This window comes from Polypterus senegalus, chromosome 6 (assembly GCF_016835505.1).
Source record: "Polypterus senegalus isolate Bchr_013 chromosome 6, ASM1683550v1, whole genome shotgun sequence".
In the NCBI taxonomy this organism is placed as follows: Eukaryota; Metazoa; Chordata; class Cladistia; order Polypteriformes; family Polypteridae; genus Polypterus; species Polypterus senegalus.
In genome coordinates this window covers 10,698,006-10,723,691 of record NC_053159.1, presented here as the reverse complement: position 1 = coordinate 10,723,691, position 25,686 = coordinate 10,698,006, and the positions used below count along the sequence as shown (strand labels likewise).

The 25,686-nt window shown below is 43.8% G+C and overlaps 1 protein-coding gene across 9 annotated transcripts in view; it reads right to left on the bottom strand.

Annotated features, from left to right (window-relative positions):
• Positions 1-25,686, bottom strand: part of LOC120530784 (nck-associated protein 5-like) — a 746,735-nt gene that overhangs the window by 369,504 nt on the left and 351,545 nt on the right. For all 9 annotated transcript variants that reach the window (XM_039755382.1, XM_039755389.1, XM_039755381.1 and 6 more), the window contains one exon: positions 3,085-3,218. In XM_039755382.1, the coding sequence (XP_039611316.1) occupies positions 3,085-3,218 (134 nt within the window). The remainder of the gene's footprint in view (positions 1-3,084; positions 3,219-25,686) is intronic.

The following is a 25,686-nucleotide window of genomic DNA, read 5'->3' as shown; positions in this document are numbered from 1 at the left end:
AATAACTTTGATTAAAATAACAACTGAGATTTGGCTTGACGGCAGAAGAAATTAAAATTTAAAACTGGATCAAAAACGTGTCACCTCTTTGTTATTTGTCAGATTTATCATTTTGTAACGTGTCTATAGCGCCTTTATGTTTCTTCTGGATAACTTCATTCAGCAAAGTCAAATCTGATAAACAAATGCTAACAATAAATGACGCTCCTCAGGGAAAGCACCTGCAGCCTGAAAGGCACATCAAGAAATGAATGCAAAATTAAGGGGACACACTTTTGTCACTGTCACTTTAATTCTAAAAGCAGGTGGAGGTGATCCCAGCAAGCACAGAGTGCAAAGCCAATCCCCAGATAGGACGTCAGTCCATCTGAGAGTGAAAACACACACATACACACACTCAGAGACACACACAGACACGCACACAAGGGTCAATTTAGCATTGCCTATTCACCTATGTCTACAGATTGTCCGACAAAGCCCACTGCAATAAAAACTTGAATTAAAATAACAGCCGAGAATTAGCTTGACGGCAGAAGAAATTAAAATTTAAAACTGGATCAAAAACGTGTCACCTCTTTTTCACTTGTCACATTTATCATTTTGTAACGTGTCTATAGCGCCTTTACATCTGCATAACTTCATTCAGCAAAGTCAAATCTGCACAACAAATGCTAACAATAAACGACACTCCTTGGGAAAGCACCTGCAGCCTGAAAGGCACATCAAGAAATGAATGCAAAATTAAAGGGACCCTCTTTTGTCACTGTCACTTTAATTCTAAAAGCAGGTGGAGGTGATCCGAGCAAGCACAGGGTGCAAAGCCAATCCCCAGATAGGACGTCAGTCCATCTGAGAGCGAAAACACACACACACACATACTCAGAGACACACACACACACACACACATACACATACTCAGAGACACACACAGACACACAGACACACACACACACACACAAGGGTCAATTTAGCATTGCCTGTTCACCTAACTTGCATGGCTACAGATTGTCTTCCGAGGCCCACTGCAATAAAAACTTGAATTAAAATAACAACCAAGAATTGGCTTGACGGCAGAAGAAATTAAAATTTAAAACTGGATCAAAAACGTGTCACCTCTTTTTCACTTGTCACATTTATCATTTTGTAACGTGTCTATAGCGCCTTTACATCTGGATAACTTCATTCAGCAAAGTCAAATCTGCACAACAAATGCTAACAATAAACGACACTCCTCAGTGAAAGCACCTGCAGCCTGAAAGGCACATCAAGAAATGAATGCAAAATTAAAGGGACACACTTTTGTCACTGTCACTTTAATTCTAAAATCTGAGGGAATGGTTTGCACCCACGTCCAAGGATGGAATTAAGGTGACTGCGTGGGTTTTAATTCCCATGTAGCTTTTACTGCAACAAATGATAGTAAATGCTACTTAATTACAACTAGAAGAGTCAACAATGACTTTTTTTGTCACAATTATTACTTTATTTGTTTGTTCATCTTTCAGGCCTGCTTCCTGGCAGCGCGGGGCACAGACACAAAGCGGGCACGTGTATTCCAATAGATGTGAAATGAACCCAATTGCTAGAGAAGGATTAAAAAGCCCTAATTTGTGCTGCAACACAAGCCTTAATCATTTTCCAGGTCATTGCCCCCCTTGTTAGTTTTCTCATTTCTGCAGTTATTGCCCCTAATTTCAAACGCGTTAAGAATCTTTCTACCTGCCCCACCACAACGTGAGCATTTTTGGAGGTTTTGTAAATGGCAGCGTGCTTTTGAAAAGCATAATACATCTAAAATAAATCCAAGAGTATCCATTAGACAGAATTAGTCATAGAAACGCTAAATGCCGGGGGCTCTTAACTCCAATCACGTAAAGCCCTGCGAGGGGCAGCGCCAGAGCCGAATCCCCTCATGTGCTTTAAATAATACAATGTTTGAAATCCAGCAATCCAGCGTTAGTGATACAAATTGAAAATATCATTCGATGAGCACCACAATGCAAGTTGTTTGTCAGACCCCTACAGATCCATGATGGATAATCTCCGATTTGCTCCAAAAAAAAAAATCACACATAAAGCCTCTGGCTATATCTTGGTGGCAGATGCAGGCATTTTGCAAATAGGGACCAAATGTGAAAGAATTTGTATTTTTGATGGCAGGTTTAAAACCCGCATTACAAGAGCCAGACGTTAAATAAGACTCAAAATGTGATGATGACCCTCACTTTATACTCGTGACGGTGGCTGCGCAATAAGCTTTTATCTCATTCTGATCAAATGTATATTTAACCGGCGATGTATGAAAGGCAGGCATTGTATAGAATGCCTGGCGTTTTTTGGGCAAAGTATGAAATATCCAAATTATTTTAACCTCTTCTATATATATTTCTCTTCTGGTTTGTCCAGCTTCCTCTTCAAACCCGGTTCACCCCACACGGCATTTCTCGATTCCTATTCGTCCTCTTCCAAACCCTTCCCCAGGCTGCCTCCGGCCTCCCATACACCCCCATGCCGCTTTTCTTGATTCCTATTCCTCCTTCGGACTACCGCGTTTCCCCGCTCATCTCTCATGACCCCATTGGTGTCACGTCACCGCCCGATATCTAGCCTGACTGCGTAACCTTTCGCTTCGGCCATGTCTGCACCTGGGAGTCTTTTCCGTAGCCCAGGGTTTGTTTCCTGCCTTGCGCCCTGAGTTGGTTGGGATTGGCTCCAGCAGACCCCTGTGACCCTGTAGTTAGGATATAGCGGGTTGGATAATGGATGGATGGGTGGATGATTTAACTAAGTGGGGGCCTGCACACAAGAATAGATGTAATTTCTTACCGTCGTATCACTAAGTGAGGGGTATCGCCTTTTAATATCATATCTATATAGTTTTGGGTTATGTAACACGCTGCAATTAAAAAGGAACTTATTCCAACAAGGGACCTAGCACCCCCTGCTGGATAGAGCAACCCTCGCTATTGTGATGTACAACATATTACATGTATCAGTGCAAAGGAGGATTTTGCTAGGAAAGAAACGACGTTCACCCCCAGAGCGCGGTCCAAACGTGGAGGAGAAGCCAAAGTCGTACCCTACCTGGAAAACCGCTGCTGCAATGAGAGCATCTGATCTCTGCTGTGCTCCGACTCCACCGTCACCTCTCGGAGTCTCTTCTCACTTTCCAGTCTCAGGCGTCTTTCTTCCTCCAACTCGTGTATCAGCTTCTCTCGCTGCGAACAAAGCAAGAGAACATCAGGATCACAGATCTTCCACTTTCTACCAGGCCCGTGCGCCCATTCGTTCTTGCGATAGTTTGGCGTGTCCACGATACAAAATAAAAAAAAAAAAAAGCAGCGTCAAAAAAAAAAAAGGTTTTATTTTTAAAAAAAAAAAAAACACTTCAAATCCTAATGTTTAACCCTTAAACTGCCAAATACTTGGCAGGGGGGGGGTTAATTTACCAAGTCAAGACAAAATTACCAGTACAATGAGTTGCCTCACCCACTACACGGCAAAACAACTCAGAATCCTGGTTTGCAACCCACCCAGGCCAACACGTGGTGGTCCAGTCCCACCCTCTGAAAATGACCCTCAATGTGCCGCAGCCAGGTGATAAGTGGGCAACTCCTTGGCCTGGTCCAGACACTCGGGTCCCCATCAGTGAGGATCTTACGAGCTGGATCACCCTTTGGGGAAATGCGCCACATGGCCGTAGTGCCTTAACTGACGCTCCCTCACAATGCAGGTCATGTCCCTCATTCAGGACTCCATGAGCAACACAAAGTCAGAGCAGCGGTACCCAAGGATTCTCCTAAGAGAGACACACAGGAAGGAGTCCAGTCTTCGTCTCAGGTCACTGGAGAGCGTCCATGTCTCACAAACAGGGAGCACCAGGTCTGTAAAGACTTGGACCTTCGTCCTTTTGCAGATATCAGGAGCGCCACACACCCCTTTCTAGCGACCTCGTGACCCCCCCATGCTCTCCCAATCTGTCTACTGACTTCATAGGAAGAGTCACCAGAGACATGAATGTCACTACTGAGGTAAGGAAACCTCTCGACAATGCACCCCCAGACGCCAAATACTTTTTTGCTGCACTTTTTAAGGAAAAAGTCACAATTCACCAAGAAAATGTGACATTTGAATGGAGCACAAATTTTTTTCATGCAAAGAGCATCACAATCACTGCAACGCTGAACATTTTACACACTGCCAATGAAATATAAAAACTATTAAAAAAAAAAACAACTATTATTACTGTATATACTCGTGTTTAAGTTCTCCCGCGGATAAGTCAGGCCTTGGCTACATAATAAGAAGTATTTGTTTTTTTTTGGTCTGTGCTGAGTGTGTTTTGTTTTCATCATCCCGTTTACTGTCCGTTATGTGTGTGCGTCAGTAAAAGAGGGGAAGGATGATGGAGGGAGACCACAGCCCCAAGACGGTAATCACCTGTTGGATCCACCAGTTACATCCGGAAAATTCTGTATTTAAACAAGAGGATCGAAAGGCAAGAGAGAGAGAGGAAGGAAAAGAATCATTTTATGCATATTTCAACTTTATTCTGAACATCGTACCAGTCCATTACTTGCTTCTTCAAGAACCGGATTATTAACACAACAGCCAGCACCGAGGAACCCCAGGGTTTTGACTTTTGCCAACCACTGCTGGGGACACTTACCGTGAGGTCGTTTATTTTGTGTTTTGTATTGTCGGGAGGAAGCAGAATTTCACACCAGCCAATATCCAACGTTTGCCGGACTTTATTAGCTTTTGGACTCATCTATCATTTTCATTTCAGCCACCGTTTATCATTTCATTGGTGTTTGTGTTTGTTCAGTTAGTGTTTAGGGGCAAAGGAGGATTCTTTGTAAATATTTGTATGTTTGTTTCTTATATAATAGTTAGTCACTGGTGTCATTGGAATAATGGTGTTTTGTGCACACACATACATATATATATATATACAGTGTATATATATGTGTGTGTGTGTATACACATATAAGTAAGATTTAAGGCCATTACTAAAAAGAGCTGGCCGAATCTTGACTATCAAATGAGAACGACATCAATAGACATTTGGACATAAACCCAGCATAATCAAACTTAAGAAGAATATGTTCATAATAAATAAAACTTTACAACCTATATAACCCAAGCCCGATCACACTGACTTAGCCCCCCTCACGTCATTTTTTGCTATATATTGCCTTTGATTCTTGTAAGTCTAAGCATTATCCTCTGATGAAGGCCCCTGGCAAGGGTTGAAAGCTCAGAAATAAAAACTACTTTATGATACGTGATTCATTTTCTCCCTTTGTGGATCTCTAACTGCATACTATATATATATATATATATATATATATATATATATATATATATATATATATATATATATATATATATATATATATATATATATATATTGTGGTGGGTTGGCACCCTGCCCAGGATTGGTTCCTGCCTTGTGCCCTGTGTTGGCTGGGATTGGCAGCAGACCCCCGTGACCCTGTGTTTGGATTCAGGATTTGGAAAATGGATGGATGGATGGAGATATATATATATATATATATATATATATATATATATATATATATATATATATATATATATATTGTAACAGAAGCACAAGACACTTGCATAAAGGTTTGGGGTTTTGCCCCGTATACTATAACAAAATTAGGTCTTTCTTTTCAGACATAAAAATCTCAAAAAATAATAAGACAAAGATGGCGGGTTTGGGCAGACAATATAAAGGGATGGACCGGAAATCAGACGTGTATGGTTGCCGGGAAGGAGTGATGGATTGTGGAAGGTTGATGTCATCTTTGGGGGACCAGAGGGAAGAAAGGAACCCGGAAGTAGAGACCGTTTTGTATTCCGGGTTTTACGGCGACGTCGCTTCGTCTTTTCTACGGGAGAAAGGAGAGAGAGGTTAGTACGTTGTCTTTGTTCCCCGGCCGGGTTTATCGCGGTGCGCGTCGGGTCTTTCAACTGCTCCCGATGCACTCGTGTGATATACATATATATATATATATATATATATATATATATATATTATTGAATATTCGTCTGTCCTCATGTATATTTATATCTATCACTGTCAATAAATCCTCGTTTGGTTTTACATATCTGTCTACTGTTTGTTTGTTATTTCATCGTGTAAGGAGTACGGCTTGTTACTAGATCAAGGAGCCTCAGGTGATCCAAGGAATCGCCTTAGTAGTGTAATGGCCGGTCTGGGTAAGGGGTCAGCCGTTACAATTTTACCGTATAATTTCTGGTATTTTATAAGGCACAATAGAGAGCGAGACAGAGAGAGGTTAGAAGCACACGCTGATAGAGCACATTGCAGCACCCACATAGATAAAAAGGCAGTGTGCTCCGTAGTTAATTGATAATCCTCTATGAGTCCTAAGACCTTTAATGTTTTCTCATAATTCATCCCCTGTAGCCCTGGAATCAGCCCAGTTTCTCTTCTCCGGACTTCTTCTAGTGCTGTTATGTCCCTTTGTAGACCAAACGCTGCACCCAGCATTGGCGATCCTAAATTGTCCCTAGTGTGTGTGCCCTGCGGTGGGCTGGCACCCTGCCCGGGGTTTGTTTCCTGCCTTGCTCCCTGTGTTGGCTGGGATTGGCTCCGGCAGACCCCCGTGGCCCTGTAGTTAGGATATAGCGGGTTGGATAATGGATGTATACCTGACATTTTTGAAGAAACGAGGTGAATCGGACTGGGGAGTTTCTTGACGCACTTCTCCTGAATAATTCATTAGCCAAAAGTCCTCAGTGTTGTTGTGTCACAGAGTGGATGTGCAGCGTTGTTCATAATGGCACTCTGTTTTGTTTTATTTCTCCTCCTGGGGGTCCAGAGTGTGTCCAGTAACTGAGCCTGCCCTTTTTAATTAGCTTGTTGATCCGGTGGTCCTCTCATGAAGTGATGTTACCAGCCCAGCATGCCACAGTGGCCATCACAGACTTGTAGAAGATATGAAGGATGTCACTTCCCCCATTAAAGGGACACAGGGACAGTAGAGTCTGCTCTGCCAACCCCATAGCTCCTCTGTGTTCAACCTGTCATTAATGTGGACCCCCAAGTACTTGTAGCACTGGACCACCACTACATCCCCTCCTCCCTGAAGCGTAAGCCGGCATGGAGGCTCTTCGGTGGGGTGACAGTTCATAAGCAGCTCCTCTTCCTTCTCACAGGAACTTCGTATTTCTTAAACTACATTTTTCCCCCAAAAACCAACCACTGAAATTCCCAATTAATTAGTGTAGAAATTATTTCAAATTGAACCAGAGCCTCACAAATGTATTTCACTAAGCCTCTTATGGTCAAGCTTTATTTCCCCCTTTAACTGAAGAGAGTCATGTCATAAACTGTAAGCCTAAACCCCTCTTTAAGAGGAGATTTTGCAAATAAAGAAGGAGGCATTTGGCACCGAATTGCCGCACATTTTTTCACACTCTTGAGAAAGATTAAAAATACAAAAGCCGTCATGTGCAGTGATTGAAACAGCTCTGTATTTTGCCCACAAATGGGGACTGATTTGAAGTCATTAGGCTTTATTATTTTTGTGCCCTGTTGCTAGGAATGCATAGAGCGTCACTGAATAATGCAAAGCTAAGCTTAGGGGGGCTACAGTTTGACAATTTCAAGTTATGCTTTGCAGGACCGGTTTAAACGCTTTGTGCAAGTGAGCCATCCACCGTAGGTTTGTAATTCAAATGCAAATTTCTGCAGACAATCGACTTTAGCTCTTTTCCTACAAGCCAACGCACCTTTTCGCATAAAGGCATATGAAAAATGAACGGAACCCCCCCAAAAAGACACCAAGTAGCTTTTAAGAAGGGACCATTTGAATAGCTTCCGGGATGTACAGTGGACCCCTTCACTTTCCCCCATTTTCTTCACTTGAATTTCTTCTTTTCCCTCATCCAGCAAAACTCATGACGATAAAGTGAAAGCGGGAAGTTTGACATTTTTGCAAATTCATTAAGAGAAAAGAAGAAATGGGTGGCACGGTGGCGCTGTGGGTAGCGCTGCTGCCTCACAGTAAGGAGACCTGGGGTTCACTTCCCGGGTCCTCCCTGTGTGGAGTTTGCATGTTCTCCCCGTGTCTGTGTGGGTTTCCTCCCACAGTCCAAAGACATGCAGGTTAGGTGCATTGGCGAACCTAAATTGTCCCTAGTGTGTGTGCCCTGCAGTGGGCTGGCACCCTGCCCGGGGTTTGTTTCCTGCCTTGTGCCCTGTGTTGGCTGGGATTGGCTCCAGCAGATCCCCGTGACCCTGTAGTTAGGATATAGCGGGTTGGATAATGGATGGATGGATGGCAAAGAAGAAACTGAAATATCCCATCGACACAATTGGCAGCCATTCCAGCCTGGAGTCCCTTTTGCTTTGGACACCTGGATTTTCCAGCCATTCGTCTCTGCAGATCCTCTCAAGCTCAGTCAGGTTGGATGGAGACCACCGGTCAACAGCTGCTGTCGGGTCTCTCCAGAGATCTGTCATGAAGTTCAAGTCCGGGCTCTGGATGGGCCACTTAAGGGAATCCCCAGTGTCGTCCTAAAGTTTTGTCGCCCTTCAGTGTTGTCTTTGATTTATCCCACTTTAGGGTGAACCGCTGGATGAGTTGGGGGTCCACAGCACTCTGCAGGACATTTTTATAAAGGGTATCAGAACATTAGGACCATCTGGACAAGGACAGGCCATTCAACCTAACAAAGCTCGCCAGTCTTATCTGTTGAGTTTTGAAGGCCCCTAAAGTCCTGCTGTCCACCGCACTACTTAGTCACTTATTTCAAGTGTCTGTGGTTCTCTGTGTGAAGAAGAAAAACTTCCTAAAGTTTCCAACTGTGTCCCCGTGTTCTGGATGAACACATTTTAAAGACACCATTTTTCACCCACTGGACTAATTCCCTTCATCGTTTTAAAGACTTCACTCAGGTCTCCTCTTCATCTTCTTTTGCTTAAACTGTAAAGGCTCAGCTCCTCTCATTTTTCCTCATAACTCATCCCCTGTAGCCCTGGAGTCAGTCTAGTTGTGCTTCCTGAGACTTTCTCTAGTGCTGTTATGTCCTTTTTGTAGCCTGGAGACCAAAACTGCACCCAGTACTCCAGATGAGGCCTCACCAGTGTGTTATAAAGCCTGAGCAGACCCTCCTTGGACTTGTACTGCATACACCAAGGCGCTATATAACCTGACATACTGTTAGCCTTCTTCATGGCTTCTGCACACAGTCTGGCAATTGATAGTGTCAAGCCCACTATGACTCTTAAAGGCCTTTAAACTTTCCGTATAACTCATCCCCTGTAGCCCTGGAATCAGCCTGGTTGCTCTTCTCTGGACCGTTTCTAGTGCTGCTATGTCATTTTAGTAATCTGGAGACCCAAACTGCACCCAGTACTCCAGATGAGGCCTCACCAGTGTGTTATAAAGCCTGAGCAGAACCTCCTGTGACTTGTACTCCACAAATCAAGACACTATATAACCTGACATTCTGTTAGACTTTTTAATGGCTTCTGCACACTGTCTGGCAGTTGATAGTCCAATACGAGTCCTAAGACCTTTAATGGTTTCTCATAACTCATCCTCTGTAGCCCTGAATCAGACTTGTCAATCTTCTCTGGACTTTTTCCTGTGCTGTTGTGTCCATTTGGAGACCCAAACTGCACCCAGGACACCAGATGAGGCCTCACCAGTGTGTTATAAAGCCTGAGCAGAACCTCCTTAGACTTGTACTCCACACATCAAGGCGCTATATAACATGACATTCTATTAGACTTCATAATGGCTTCTGAACACTGACAGTTGATAGTGTCGAGACCACGGTGACTCTGAAGTCTTTTAATTAGCGACGGGCACTGAGCAGGCTCTTGTCAATCATGGAGAATCCACTGCATCCACTGAACAGGATCATCTGCAGACAGAGGAGCAGCTTCAGTGACAGACTGCTGTCACCATCCTGCTCCACTGACAGACTGAGGAGATCATTCCTCACCCACACTATGCACCTCTTCTATTCCACCCGGGGGGGGTAAACGTTAACATCTATCTATCTGTCTTTCTAATAATTCCTCATAACTCATTCCCTGCAGTCCTGGAATCATCCTAGTCGCTCTTCTATGGACTTCTTCTAGTGCTGCTGTGTCCTTTTGTAGACCAAAACTGCACGCAGTACTCCAGATGAGGCCTCACCAGTGTGTTAAAAAGCTTGAGCAGAACCTCCTTGGACTTGAACTCCATACATCAAGGCGCTATATAACCTGACATTCAGTTTGCCTTCTTAATGGCTTCTGGAAGTTCATAGAGTCAAGTCCACTACTACTCCAAAGTCTTTTAATTTTTCCTCCTAACTCATCCCCTGTAGTTCTGAATCAGCCTTGTTGCTCTTCTCTGGACTTCTTCTACAGCTGTTATGTCCTTTTGTAGACCAAACCTGCACCCAGTACTCCAGATGAGGCCTCACCAGTGTGTTATAAAGGTTGAGCAGAACCCCCTGTGACTTGTACTCCACACATCAAGGCGCTATATAACCTGACATTCTGTTAGCCTTCTTAGTGGCTTCTGTCTGGCCATCGATGGTGACGAGTCCAGTACGACTCCTAGGTCCATCTCACAAGGTGGACTTTCGATTTTCAGACCTCCCATTGTGTGTTCATACCTCACATTTTGACTTCCCACATACTGTATATATTACAGTATTTTATATTTCTATGCTCTTTTCAGCTTTGCATATTGTGATCTACCCAGTTAGCCAATAAAAGCGGTCATTTGCTTCACTTGTCACCACTGCTAGATGTCGTCGTGTTTCAGCCAATGTATAAACATTGCATCCCTAAATGGCTGGCATGGCACATCACTTGACTACAATCCAGCAGCGCAGAAATCATATAATAGAATAACATGAAATATGACCCGTGGCGCACTTCAAACCGCTTATATTCATTTTTATTTCCTACTGATAACCACTGCCAACCTGTTTTGCCGATTCAAGACGTAGTCAGGCGATGCCAGCTGAGTAAAGCCGGGTGTTAACATTCAACAAAAGCAGCTATTAGCGGACACCTCTCCTAAGGAAAAGATGCCCTTTGTGGAAGTCTTAATTGGGGGCCGCCAGCTTGCTCTAGCCAAGTGTACGCCACATGAGACATGTTGAGAAATGGAGCTTCCAGCTTCGAGGGAAACGTTTTAAAATTCTGAAATTATTGCGACGCTGTCAGTAACAACGCTGGCTGGTCGAGATATAAAATTGTAGAGTCGGGGTGACCTTTTCCTTTTTTTTTTAGCTGTCACTGTTGGTGTGCCACGCATACCTTGTTGTCCATTTCAAACTCAGAGTACTGTGGGACTGTCATTTTTTTTAATTCTCCTTCACTCCAGGACAATTAGCCTTTGCACCACTTAATCCAGGAGTGTAGCCATAAGGACTGAATAACAGCTTCTTGTACTCCTAACTGTATGAACGTACATCACGTAATGAATTTTTTGCCACTACCTCATTTATTTTCTAACTGCATTATGGTATTTTAACCACCGTGTGAGAGGCATGGAAGTTAGAATCTTACTGTTCTCTGTTGTGAGGAGTAAACTGGAATCCCAACTGGGATGGACCCTGCTGCCTTTCCTGACCAGGAGGCCATTATAAAGGAAAGGGAGCTGCTAGGATGTGAACACGAATGGACACTACAGCAGCAATTAAGGTGGGGGCTGGCATGCCATGGGTGGCATGATGGCGCAGTGGTAGTGCTGCTGCCTCGCAGTTAGGAGACCTGGGTTCGCTTCCCGGGTCCTCCCTCTGCATGTTCTCCCCGTGTCTGGGTGGGTTTCCGCCCGGGCGCTCCGGTTTCTTCCCACAATCCAAAGACATGCAGGTTAGGTGGATTGGCGATTCTGAATTTGCCCTAGTGTGTGCTTGGTGTGGTTGTGTGTGTCCTGCGGTGGGTTGGCACCCTGCCCAGGATTGGTTCCTGCCTTGTGCCCTGTGTTGGCTCCAGCATGCCCCGTGACCCTGTATTCGGATTCAGCGGGTTAGAAAATGTATGGATGGGCTGGCATGCCAGCAGGCCCTCCCCTGGAGGGACACTCTGGTTGGGCCTGGGAGGCCAGAAAGACAGGACAGTGGGTGACTGCCTGCTGTGAACCGGGCGTCCCCCTGGGCAGCATCCCATCTGGCCAGCCCCACAGTGGATGCACACAGGGTAGGTAGCATGGGAGTGGTGGTCTCAAGTGGGTGACCTACATCTTCTTCTTCTTCTTTTGGCTGCTTCTTCTTCTTCTTTTGGCTGCCACAGCAGATCATCTTACTCTGTTTTGTTGTCCGCATGTTGATCACCGGATGCCCTTCCTGACGTAACCCACCACATTTATCCGGGCTTGGGACCGGCACGAAGAAACACATTGGTCTGGGATACTGGCCTACATAATAAATACAAATAGCTGCATCAAATATGTGAAATATTCAAATGTGTGCTTCAATTTAAATTATAAATCTAAGTATTGTCAGTTGTGGTAGAAAGAATCACTTTCACCCTCTGTTGGAGGTCCGTAGACCCCCAGTTAAGAATCAAATGCAGAAAATGACATCATATTCATAATTGCTGAGCTTGAAATAGTCAAAAACGATAAGTTTGAAATTTGTCATTTTTACCGTTCTGCGGGTGGATCTTACAGGGTTAGGACAACCGATAAGGAATCAAATATCAAAAAATATTTTTATATTCATACACAGCAATCTCGAAATTCCATAAAATGACATTCCACGTGCCTATATTATCGATCCCCACCTTTCAAAGTTTTGTGAAAAGCTGTAACTTTCACCTCTTGTTCCTCTTCTGCCACAGCTGAGAGAAATTTTAACTTAGGGCCAGGAAATCCAAAAAAAAAAAATGGGAAGTCAACAATACCAGCCAGGGGTCTTTCCCAAAATGACAAACCGATGTTTTTGACAAGCAAGAAACGATAACCAAAACTCGAAATCGAATCGAAAATAAACCTCAAAAGCCACTGGAATAAAAAAAAAAAACGTAATGAGAATTACGCACAAAAAGGTAAAAGGGATCCAAACACGGGCACCTAAGTGGTGCAAAAATACACTGCTCCCAAAAATTAAAGGAACACTTTAAAGAAACACATTAGATACATCAGATCTCAATATGAAGTTGGATATCTATACAAATAACGACAGGGCAATGTCTTAGGAACAAAAGGATGCCAAGTCTTTTAATGGAAATAAAAGTTTTCTGCCTACAGAGGGCTCAATTGTGTAGACACCCTAAAATCAGAGTGAAATGAAGATGTGGCAGGCTAGTCCATTTTTTCAAAAACTTAATTTCTGCTACTCAAAATGCTTTTCAGTATCTTGTGTGGCCCCACGAGCTTGTATGCATGCTTGACAACGTCGGGCATGCTCCTAATGAGACGACGGATGGTGTCTTGTGGCATTTCCTCCCAGATCTGTATGAGGGCATCCCTGAGCTGTTGTACAGTCTTAGGAGCAACCTGGCGCCTAATGGACCGAAACATAATGTCCCACAGATGTTCTATTGGGTTTAAGTCAGGGGATCGTGAAGGCCATTCAATTGTTTCAATTCCTTCATCCTCCAGGTACTGCCTGCATACTCTTGCCACATGAGGCCGGGCATTGTCGTGCATTAGGAGGAAACCAGGACCTACTGCACCAGCGTAGGGTCTGACAATGGGTTCAAGGATTTCATCTCGATACCTTATGGCAGTCAGAGCACCATTTCCTACGCAGTAGATGTCTGTGCGTCCCTCCATGGATATGCCTCCCCAGACCATCACTGACCCACCACCAAACCTGTCATGTTGAACGACGTTGCAGGCAGCATATCGTCTTCTCCAGACTCTTTCACGTCTATCACAGCTGCTCAGGGTGAACCTGCTCTTGTCTGTAAAAAGTACAGGGCACCAGTGGCGGACTTGCCAATTCTGGTGTTCTTGAGCAAATGCCAGTCGAGCTCCACGGTGCTGGGCAGTGAGCACAGGGCCCACTACAGGACGTCGGGCCCTCAGGCCATCTTCATGAAGTCTGTTCCTGATTGTTTGGGTAGAGACATTCACACCAGTGGCCCTCTGGAGGTCATTCTGTAGGGCACGAGCAGTGCTCAGCCTGTTCCGCCTTGCACAAAGGAGCAGGTATCGGTCCTGCTGATGGGTTGAGGACCTTCTACGGCCCTGTCCAGCTCTCCGAGAATAACAGCCAGTCTCCTGAAATCTCCTCCATGTTCTGGAGATTGTGCTGGGAGACACATTAAACCTTCTTGCTGCAGCACGTGTGGATGTGCCATCCTGGAGAAGTTGGACAACCTGTGCAACTTCTGTAGGGTTAAGGAATCGCCTCATACTGCCAGTAGAGATGATTACTCAAGCCAAAACTAGCACGAGTGGAAAACCAGCCAAAAAAGATCAAGAGGGAGAAACTTGAAATGACCTCCACATGTAAAACCAGTCCTGTTTTGAGGGTTTTCTAATTGTTGCCACTTTAGTGCACCTGTCGGTAAGTCCATGAACACCAATACAGCTGAAAGTGATTAACAATGACCTCAGCTGCTTAACCAACCAGAAAATTATCAGACAGGTTTAATTGATTTCATGCCAGGCCCAATAAAAAAAGTGTTCCTTTAATTTTTGTGAGCAGTGTATGACCATTTTTAGGGACAACGGCGTCACGCAAAGCAGGTTTTAGTTAGAAGTCTGGTAAGTTACCTTAGCAACAGGAAATGCAAAAATCTCAAAATGGCGCCGCATGTCAATATTCAAGATGGAAAGACGGTAAAAATGTACAGCTTCCACAGGAAATGATATAGGAGATGAAATGTCGAAATCAAATTCCTTGGCTTGAGAGAACCATCTATCCATTATCCAACCGACTATATCCTAACTACAGGGTCACAGGGGGTCTGCTGGAGCCAATCCCAGCCAACACAGGGTGCAAGGCAGGAAACAAACCCCGGGCAGTGTGCCAGCCTACCACAGGGCACACACATACACACACCAAGCACATACTAGGGACAATTTAGAATCGCCAATGCCCCGAACCTGCATGTCTTTGGACTGTGGGAGGAAAACCACGCCAGCGGCGGCTCTAGGCTCGTGGCGGCCCTGGGCAGAGAAAGAATCGGTGGCCCCTTCGCCCGCCAGTGTCAATATGGTATCGTATGGCCACTGCATAGCCGCCTCATGCTCATGACACAAGAAGTTTAACTTATGATAAAGTTCAGGATTGCTCCTTCCTGTGACGCAATGAAAGCCTCCTGAGCCGCCTTTCTCTTTCGTTTCGAATAACCAGATTCGTGTACTCGGAATCTCTTCAATTTGCTTAGAATGGGTATGAGAATGTCTTGTATCCCCTATCCGACCAGATATTCACTATGACTATTGCGCGAACACTAACACTTTATTAAAACGCGGTGAAACATTAACTTGTGAGACGACTCGCCCACTTGCACTAGCTTCACTTCAGCTGTGTCGTTATTCTCTCTTTCTATTTTATATTCAATATATACTGGCATGGCGGCCTTGTGCAGGTGCACAGTTTGCATATGCCTAAGGCCGCCCCTGCCCACGCAGACACGGGGAGAACATGCAAACTCCACGCAGGGAGGACCCGGGAAGCGAACCCGGGTCTCCTTACTGCAAGACAGCAGTGCTACCCACTGCGCCACTGTGCCGCCCGCTTGAGAGAACCCTCAATTAAAAAACTCCTCAGAAAAGATACAAAAAAAAATGACTGAAACGCACCAACCATAAGGGGGTGGACCCCCTGGGGTCAGTTGAGGTGGCCAGCGCAACGACTTCAGGTCCTTTTGATCAATTATGCTGCAGAATGAAATGAAAAAATAAAACATTTTTGGGGTCTCGACATGGAGGGGGAGGCAACCCCAAAAAGCTGTAACAAGAATTACGCACAAAAAGGTTAAAGGAATCCAAACTCGCGTGCCTAAGCAGTGCATAAATATGACCATTTTTAGGGTAAACGCCGTCATGCAAAGCAGGTTTTTGGTGGAAATCTGGTAATTACCTTGGCAACGGGTAATGCGAAAATCTCAAAATGGCGGCGCACGTCAATATTCAGGACAGAAAGATGGTAAAAAATGTACAGCTTCCTCAGGAAATGACATACAAATTAAAAGTTGAAATCAAATTCCTTGGCTTCAATTAAACGACAAGATGAGCAAAAAACTCCTCAGAAAAGATGCCAAAAAATGAATGAAACGCACCGACCATAAGGGGATGGACCCCCTGGGGTTGGTTGAGGTGCCCTGCGCAACTTCGGGTCATTTTGATCAGTTATGCTGCAGACACCCAGCGGTTTACTCCTCGTCAAAAGGGTGTCATTATCTGCAAAAGCAATGGTTCCAAACACGCCTAAAAAATGAAACATTTTCGGGGTCTCGAGGGCCAAACATGGAGAGGGGTGGGAACCCTAAAAAGCTGTAACAAGAATTACGCACAAAAAAGTTAAAGGAATTCAAACACGGGCGCCCAAGCCGTGCATAAATATGACCGTTTTTAGGGTCACCCGCCCCTATGGCGTCACGCAAAGCAGGTTTTTTGCTGGCAGTCGGGTAAGTTACCTTGGCAACGGCCAATGCGGACATCTCAAAATGGCACCAAAATGGGCCAAACAAGGAGGGGGTGGGACCCCAAAAAGCTGCCCGTCAAGATGAGCCAAACGGTTTATCCTATGTGGGTTTTTTTTTTTTTTCATAGCTTTCAAAGCGTAGCTCTTAGGACCACCGTGATGATTTTTGACAAGAACTTCAGAGGAGCTTCCAAAGCCCTGAATCATGAAAAATGGGCAACACTCCGTCCCAGCTCACACTGACCCCCGGTACATTTTGGCCTACTTGCTACTCCTGTTTTTATTCAGTCTCTTCAGTCACACAAACGGTTCTGAGCTTGAATTGCTTTCTCAGCTGCGGGTGTAGACAGAGACCATAAAGTGAAATTTAAAATCATAACGACACGTTCTGCAATCATAAGTATTGTGCGTATGTTTTGTCCCAGCAATGTGTCTATCGAGCCTTTACTTCAGATGATGTGTTAAACCGTCGTCTCAGTTAATCACTCCGTCTCCACTTACACTCGCTTAATCAATTAGGATTGTGGGTACGCGGACTGCACTGAGTATCTCAATTGGCCCTTAACACTCACGCCGAACTCGGATGTGATTACCAATAATAATGGGGTGGCAGAAACATCAACAGAAGAAAAGAAAAAGGGCACAGCTTTCAAATTGTCAGATAATGCTTGCTGTCAACTTATGAGCTGCTGTCTGGCAGGGCTTAACAGCGGAGAACAAATGCCTCCCCCTGGGGGTGCCATACTGTTCAGTGTGCTCTACGCTTCTGATAAAACGACGTCTGAACACGTCCTTACCAGGAAACGGTCCACGCTAAATAATTAACACTCTGAACACAAGGCCTGAGTTCATTTGGGGGGTCCACATCAATGACAGGTTGGACTGGTCTTGGAACACAGAAGAGAAAGGCCACAGCAGACTGTTATTTTTTTTTTTTATTCCTTTAATGTGGGTATTGATGTCCTTCACATCTTCTACAACTCTGTGATGTCCAGTGTGGTGTGCCGGGCTGGTAACATCACTTCAAAAGAGGCCCACCGAATCAGCAGGCTAATTAAAAGGGCAAGTTCAGTTATAGGACCACATCCGGACCCCCAGCAAGTAGTAGTGGAGGAGACAATGGAAACAAAATGGAGTGCCATTATGAACAACAGAGCACACCCTCTCACTGACACAACAACACTGAGGACTTTAAGACGACAAATCATTCCGCAGAACTGTCTGCTCAAATCCAGCTTAATGCAGTCAAATTGATTGGGCGGTGGACGTTTGACCGATACAGATGGACGATGACCCAAAACATGCAGCCAAAGCAACCCGGGAGTTTATTAAAGCAAACAAGTGGAAAATTCTGGAATGGCCAAGTCAGTCACCTGATGTTAACCCAACTGAGCAGGCATTTCACTTGTTGAAGACTAAACTTTGGACAACATTATATTAATGTATAATTGTAATTGTTCCAATTAGTAATTTGCATCTGCTCGGTGACCCTGACCCACACTATACTGCCACAGCGGTCCCATGGTTATGCATCTTTGGGACAAGCCACAAATATAACTTATTTATTACATCTATCTATCATTATGTAGTGCCTTTCACATCTATCTATCTATCCATCTATCATTATATAGTGCCTTTCACATCTATCTATCTATCATTATATAGTGCCTTTCACATCTATCTATCTATCATTATATAGTGCCTTTCACATCTATCTATCTTTCTATCATTATATAGTGTCTTTCACATCTATCTATCATTATGTAGTGCCTTTCACATCTATCTATCTGTCTATCATTATATAGTGCCTTTCACATCTATGTATCTGTCTATCTATTATATAGTGCCTTTCACATCTATCTATCTATCTCTATCCATCTATCATTATATAGTGCCTTTCACATCTATCTATCTATCATTATGTAGTGCCTTTCACATCTATCTATCTATCTCTCCATCTATCATTATATAGTGCCTTTCACATCTATCTATCTATCTCTCTATCTATCATTATATAGTGCCTTTCACATCTATCTGTCTATCATTATATAGTGCCTTTCACATCTATCTATCTATCATATAGTACTTTTCACATTTATCCTTTATATAGTGCCTTTCCTATTTATTGTGACAGATGGCCAGGGCCCTAAATGGAAGGACCTGGGGAGTGGACATATACAGTATGGGACAATACCTCAACCCACTGTGCCTAATGGCAGCCCCACACTTTCCCGCAGGGCATCAGAAATTAGAGTTCTGTAATTCCGCCCTGTCGGGTGCCGTGGGGGCCGCCAGAGGGAGCTGCAGAGCCCTACTTTGTGGGGCTGTCACCACACCTGGAAGTGTTTCGAGACCTCGCCAACACGCCACCTGGATTACTCCGAGGTGCAGTATAAAAGGAGGGCCAGCCTCCATTCGAGTCGCTGTTCCTCTCGCCACGTGTTGGAGTGCACCTTGCTTCCACTTAGCTAGCGATACCTGTTTGTTCAGCAGACATTATCATCTAGAGATTGTTAAGGAGCGTTTCACTTTTTTGAGAGAGAGATCAGAGCTCCGTGTGTTGTAGAGGATATCGCAGCCACTTGATTTTCTCCCTACGCGGGGGACGCTCTCCCGTCATGAACTGAACATGATCAGATACAGAGCCGACGTTTCATGTGGGAGCGCACCTACCTTCCGCTTGGCCAGAATTACATTTGAATTGCATTTTTTTTTTTTTTACTGATTTTTAAAGTTTGTCCTGTTTCTCTACTACGTGGGTGGCACCCTGGGGGGCAGCTAGTTTTTAAATGCACGCTAACAATTCTTAAGTTAGCCAGAAAAATCCTAGCTCAGGTAACGTCTCCCATAAAATCTTCCTGTATCTCAAAGTTAACTTTCCAATCCACTACTTCAAAACCACTGACGATGGCACCTAAAGATACCATAACTGTGATATTAATATTACTATCATTATTATTACTTAGGTTGGACATAACACCGGCAATAAAACAAACAAAAAAAAAAAAGTCAAAATGATCATATTAGCTGATAATTCATTCTGGTTTGCTATCACGGACGCCTTTCCTTTGATAACGCATAACAATCGTTTCTTCTAAGCCCCATCTACTGTGCAAAATACCAATCAGCTGAAATCTGCAGTTTCATCTGCCATACTAAAGGCCACACTTAATCTGCACAAAATGAAAATGAATCCTCTGAGCTTGATGGACATAATCCAATCAAGGCTGCACGGTAGGGATTGTGGAGTAGTGGAATTTATCTTCATGGCGTCTGGCCATAAAAATACAAAGAGGCATAATGCATCTGTAAAATGAGACTCGTTTTATCCCCTCACTTTGATTCTTCTTTGGATTGTAATGTTAGTTTAATGTGAATGCAATCTAAAAACAGATACAACAGCAGCACAATAGTTGGGTACATCTTCTGAAATATTTCAAGTCCGGAATATCTAATATGGTCTATAATGTGCCACTTCATCTTAATAAGCAGCACGAGTGGACGGTTCTGCAATATTTAAGGCAAAATACCAAACGCATCTTTCTTTCAATCACAGATATACAGTGGGATGCAAAAGTTTGGGCAACCTTGTTAATAGTCATTATTTTCCTGTATAAATCGTTGGTTGTCCCGATACAAAATGTCAGTTAAATATATCATATAGGAGACACACACAGTGATATTTGAGAAGTGAAATGAAGTTTATTGGATTTCCAGAAAGTGTGCGATAATTGTTCAAACAAAATCAGGGAGGGGCATAAATGTGGGCACCGTTGTCATTTTATTGATTCCCAAACTTTTAGAACTAACTATTGGAACTCCAATTGGCTTGGTAAGCTCAGTGACCCCTGACCTACATACACAGGTGAATCCGAGTATTTAAGGGGGTCCATTGTAAGTTTCCCTCCTCCTTTAATTTTCTCTGAAGAGTAGCAACATGGGGGTCACAAAACAACTCTCAAATGACCTGAAGACAAAGACTGTTCACCATCATGGTTTAGGGGAAGGATACAGAAAGCTGTCCCAGAGATTGAAGCTGTCTGTTTCCACAGTTAGGAACATATTGAGGAAATGGAAGACCACAGGCTCAGTTCAAGTGAAGGCTCAAGTGGCAGACCAAGAAAGATTTGGATAGACAGAAGCGAATGGTGAGAACAGTCAGAGTCAACCCACAGACCAGCACCAAAGACCTACAACACCATCTTGCAGCAGATGGAGTCACTGTGCATCGTTCAACCATTGGCACTTTACACAAGGAGATGCTGTATGCGAGAGTGATGAAGAGGAAGCACAAACAGAGCCGCTTGAGGTCTGCTCAAGCACATTTGGACAAGCCAGCTTCATTTTGGAATAAGGTGCTGTGGACTGATGAAACTAAAATGGAGTTATTTGGGCATAACAAGGGCGTTATGCATGGAGGAAAAAGAACACAGCATTCCAAGAAAAACACCTGCTACCTACAGTAAAATATGGTGGTGGTTCCATCATGCTGTGGGGCTGTGTGGCCAGTGCAGGGACTGGGAATCTTGTCAAAGTTGAGGGACGCATGGATTCCACTCAGTATCAGCAGATTCTGGAGACCAATGTCCAGGAATCAGTGACAAAGCTGAAGCTGCCGGGCTGGATCTTTCAACAAGACAACGACCCGAAACACTGCTCAAAATCCACTAAGGCATTCATGCAGAGGAACAAGTACAACGTTCTGGAATGGCCATCTCAGTCCCCAGACCTGAATATAATTGAAAATCTGTGGTGTGAGTTAAAGAGAGCTGTCCATGCTCGGAAGCCATCAAACCTGAATGAACTAGAGATGTTTTGTAAAGAGGAATGGTCCAAAATACCTTCAACCACAATCCAGACTCTCATTGGAACCTACAGGAAGCGTTTAGAGGCTGGAATTTCTGCAAAAGGCGGATCTACTAAATATTGATTTCATTTCTTTTTTGTGGTGCCCAAATTTATGCACCTGCCTGATTTTGTTTGAACAATTATTGCACACTTTCTGTAAATCCAATAAACTTCATTTCACTTCTCAAATATCACTGTGTGTGTCTCCTATATGATATATTTAACTGACATTTTTTATCGGGACAACCAACGATTTATACAGGAAAATAATGACTATTAACAAGGTTGCCCAAACTTTTGCATCCCACTGTACAATATAAGACAGATAAAACACAACAGTGAAGAGCAATCAGGTGAGATCGAGCTTTCAATTTGAAGAGCCGTCCCTCACTTCAGTCACCAGTCAGCAGTTATTGGCTGCCAACGTCTGCACGACTAGAACATTTGGAACAATCCGGACGAGGACGGGCCATTCAGTCCAACAAAGCTCGCCAGGCCTACCCACTTAACTCCTCCAAAGTCGAGTTCTGAAGGTCCCTAAAACTGTCCACCACACTACTTGGTCGTTTATTCCAGTCGTCTGTGGTTGTCTGTGTGAAGAAAAACTTCCTGATGTTGGTGCGAAATTTCCCCTTAACAAGTTTCCATCTGTGTCCCCGTGCTCTTGATGAACTTATCTATATATATAAAATTCTTTTCGCGTTTGAAACGGAAATGACGTATGACCACAGAGGAACAGGAAAAACATTCTTAATAAGCCTGATTCTTGCCGAGGGAGCGAACGGTGACATACCTCTGGCTGTAGCGTCATCGGGAATCGCTTTTACATTATTAGATGGAGGCCGTGCAGCACATTCAGCATTGCAATTGCCATTAAACCTCGCTTACGACGGAAATCCAATTTGCAACATACGCAAGGGCTCTGGAAAGGCAAAAGTCGTGGAACATTCCAAGATAATAGTTTGGGATGAGTGCACCACGGCACATAAAAGAGCTTATGAAGCCTTGAATCGAACAAAGTAAGATCTCAGAGATCCTACCAATATAATGGGAGGTACTGTCGTTTTACTCGCAGGAGATTTTTCGTCAAACATCCCACGAGGGACACCAGCAGATGTGTTTAAAATCCATGCTTCTCCCACGGTCAGTTATATGTGGCGTGTTCTCGGGTAGGTACACCAAAAAAAATGATACATTTATGCACATAATGGGCAAACAAAAAATGTAGCATACCCGAAAGCACTGCAGTAGTACTCAATGTACCTTTACTTCTTAAATGTTAATGTTTTACTGTTTGATAATTTATACGCTTCTTATACGTTGTTCAAATTCTTTTATCAAAATACCAGTAACGGCGCACCGCACGATAACGTGCAGTGAATCCACTTGACTTGCGCGTTCCTAGTCTTCATCCTCTTTCTCTGTACGTTTAGCATTTGTTTTTTTGCTTCCTGAGCAGCTCTTCTTTACTCCACCCTAGCAGCCCACTGCTTCTCTTTCGTTGGCATCTTTTGGCGTTAAAACGGATTTAAGTTACTTTTTGTGTTGCAATTACTTAGTACGTTTTCTTTAACCTTTCACTTAATCTGGCACTTAAGTCTTCAATCTGCCTCAAGAACGATTGGCGAAGGTGGTAGGGAATGAGAACGGCGCCCGTACGCATGCGCCGCACGACCGCCCTGCTGTGCGCTGCCGAGAGTCGATTCTACAATCAAATAAAATAAAAAGAGTAATAAAAATCATCAGCCCGAAAGCCGGATAGTAGAGGTCACGTAGTATATTTGTGCCAAACTTCAAGTCAATTGGTGAAACGGTTTGCGAGCTACAGGTGATTTACAATCCTGGACAGACAAACGGACAGCCACGGTAGCTTTAGATTTTACTGTTTACAACAACAACAACATTTGTTTCTATAGCACATTTTCATACAAACAGTAGCTCAAAGTGCTTTACATATTAAAGAATAGAAAAATGAAAGACACAATTATAAAACAAAATAAATCAACATTAAATAACATCGAATAAGAGTAAGGTTCAATGGCCAGGGGGGGACAGAAAAAACAAAAAAACTCCAGACGGCTGGAGAAAAAATAAAATCTGTAGGGACTCCAGACCATGAGACCCCTGACCAGTCCCCTCTGGACATTCTACCTAACATAAATGAAACAGTCCTCTTTGGATTTAGGGTTCTCACGGAAGGGCTTGATGATGATGATGATGGTCACATAGACTTCTGCCTTTTAATCCATCCATCATTGTTGGAGCATCATGATGCTTTGAGTAGGTGGTGGTGGCGCAGGTTTAATCATTTTTATTCATACGGAATGTGCTTCTTATATATTACTTCATATTTTCATATGATAATGATGTTAATAATGTTGTTTATATTGATTTCTATATTGTAAATGCTCCTTATTTGTTGAAAAATAAAATTGGCAGTTCACAAACTTATTTTATAAATATACTACATTTTATTTTTCTTCCCTTACACTCAGTGAGAGAAGCCACTGGGTAATCAGCTAGTCTTATAAATAAAAGTCTATGCATGGAAGTGTCTGTCCGTCCCGGAAGTGAGAGGTGGAGTCGGGGTAAAAGCTTCACCTCCGAAGAAACAGAAAACTCGCTTAGCCTCTAATAACACAAGAGGGGCGAGCGCATCGGCAAAACGAAACCTCAGGAGAAAGACAAAGTTGCTTAGCCAGTGTCACTCACGGGCGCTTAGGGGACAGTCAAAAGGCTCGATCGCGTGTGAAAGAACAAAAGACAGCGGGGATGAGACGAGGTACTAATGTTTTTCTTTCCTTAACTCCACAGAAAGACAAGAGAATAAAACGGCCATACCGGTCATCGCGTCCCGTTCCCACAAAAGACTCCTCGACTGGAGCCGCCATGTTTCCGGATGGCCCCGATAACTACAGTCCATCAATCACACTCCTGATGTCATCTTCGGCCACTACGTTTGACGTCAGCACCAGCCTGCAATGCACTTCCACCCGCTTTTTTGTTATGTATATAAGAACCGAAGAGAGAACTTTATGTTGTCAAACGTTTTACTTTGATTTTGACCTATATTTTGTACTGGACGCTACACACAGTATACGGGGAGGATCTCCAACTCTTAACCTGAGTTTCTGTGTGTTTATTCTTTCACACCACTAACCTCGGCAAAAAGTTATCCCTTTTACATTTCCTCCCGCCGCTAATGCACAAGCGATGCAAGCACGTTGGCAAAACGAGACGCCCAGAGTAGTTTCTTTCAATTACCCGACATCTCTACATTTCAGTTATTTTTCTGACGATTTCAATAGTTTCTTTCAACAGGATGGGCTTACACAAGTAGATTTAAAATATCAGTCCCGATCCACTGGACTAATTCCCTTCATATTTTTCAACACTTCAGTCAGGTCTCCTCTGAATTGTCTTTTGCTTAAACTGTAAAGGCTCCGCTCTTTTAATTTTTTCTCCTAACTCATCCTCTGTAGCCCTGAATCTGACTGGTCAATCATCTCAGGACTTTCTCTAGTGCTGTTACGTCCTTTTGTAGCCTGGAGACCAAAACTGCACCCAGTACTCCAGATGAGGCCTCACCAGTGTGTTCATTCCTCACCCACACTATGCACCTCTTCTATTCCACCCGGGGGGGTAAACGTTAACATCTATCTATCTGTCTTTCTAATCTTTCCTCATAACTCATCCCCTGCAGTCCTGGAATCATCCTAGTCGCTCTTCTCTGGACTTCTTCTAGTGCTGCTGTGTCCTTTTGTAGACCAAAACTGCACCCAGTACTCCAGATGAGGCCTCACCAGTGTGTTAAAAAGCTTGAGCAGAACCTCCTTGGACTTGAACTCCATACATCAAGGCGCTATATAACCTGACATTCAGTTTGCCTTCTTAATGGCTTCTGGCAGTTCATAGTGTCAAGTCCACTACTGCTCCATAGTCTTTTAATTTTTCCTCCTAACTCATCCCCTGTAGTTCTGAATCAGCCTTGTTGCTCTTCTCTGGACTTCTTCTACAGCTGTTATGTTCTTTTTGAAGACCAAACCTGCACCCAGTACTCCAGATGAGGCCTCACAAGTGTGTTATAAAGCTTGAGCAGAACCTCCTGTAACTTGTACTCCACACATCAAGACGCTATATAACCTGACATTCTGTTAGCCTTCTTCATGGCTTCTGCACACTGTCTGGCAGTTGACAATGGTGAGTCCACTACAACTCCTAAATCCTTTAATCTTTCCT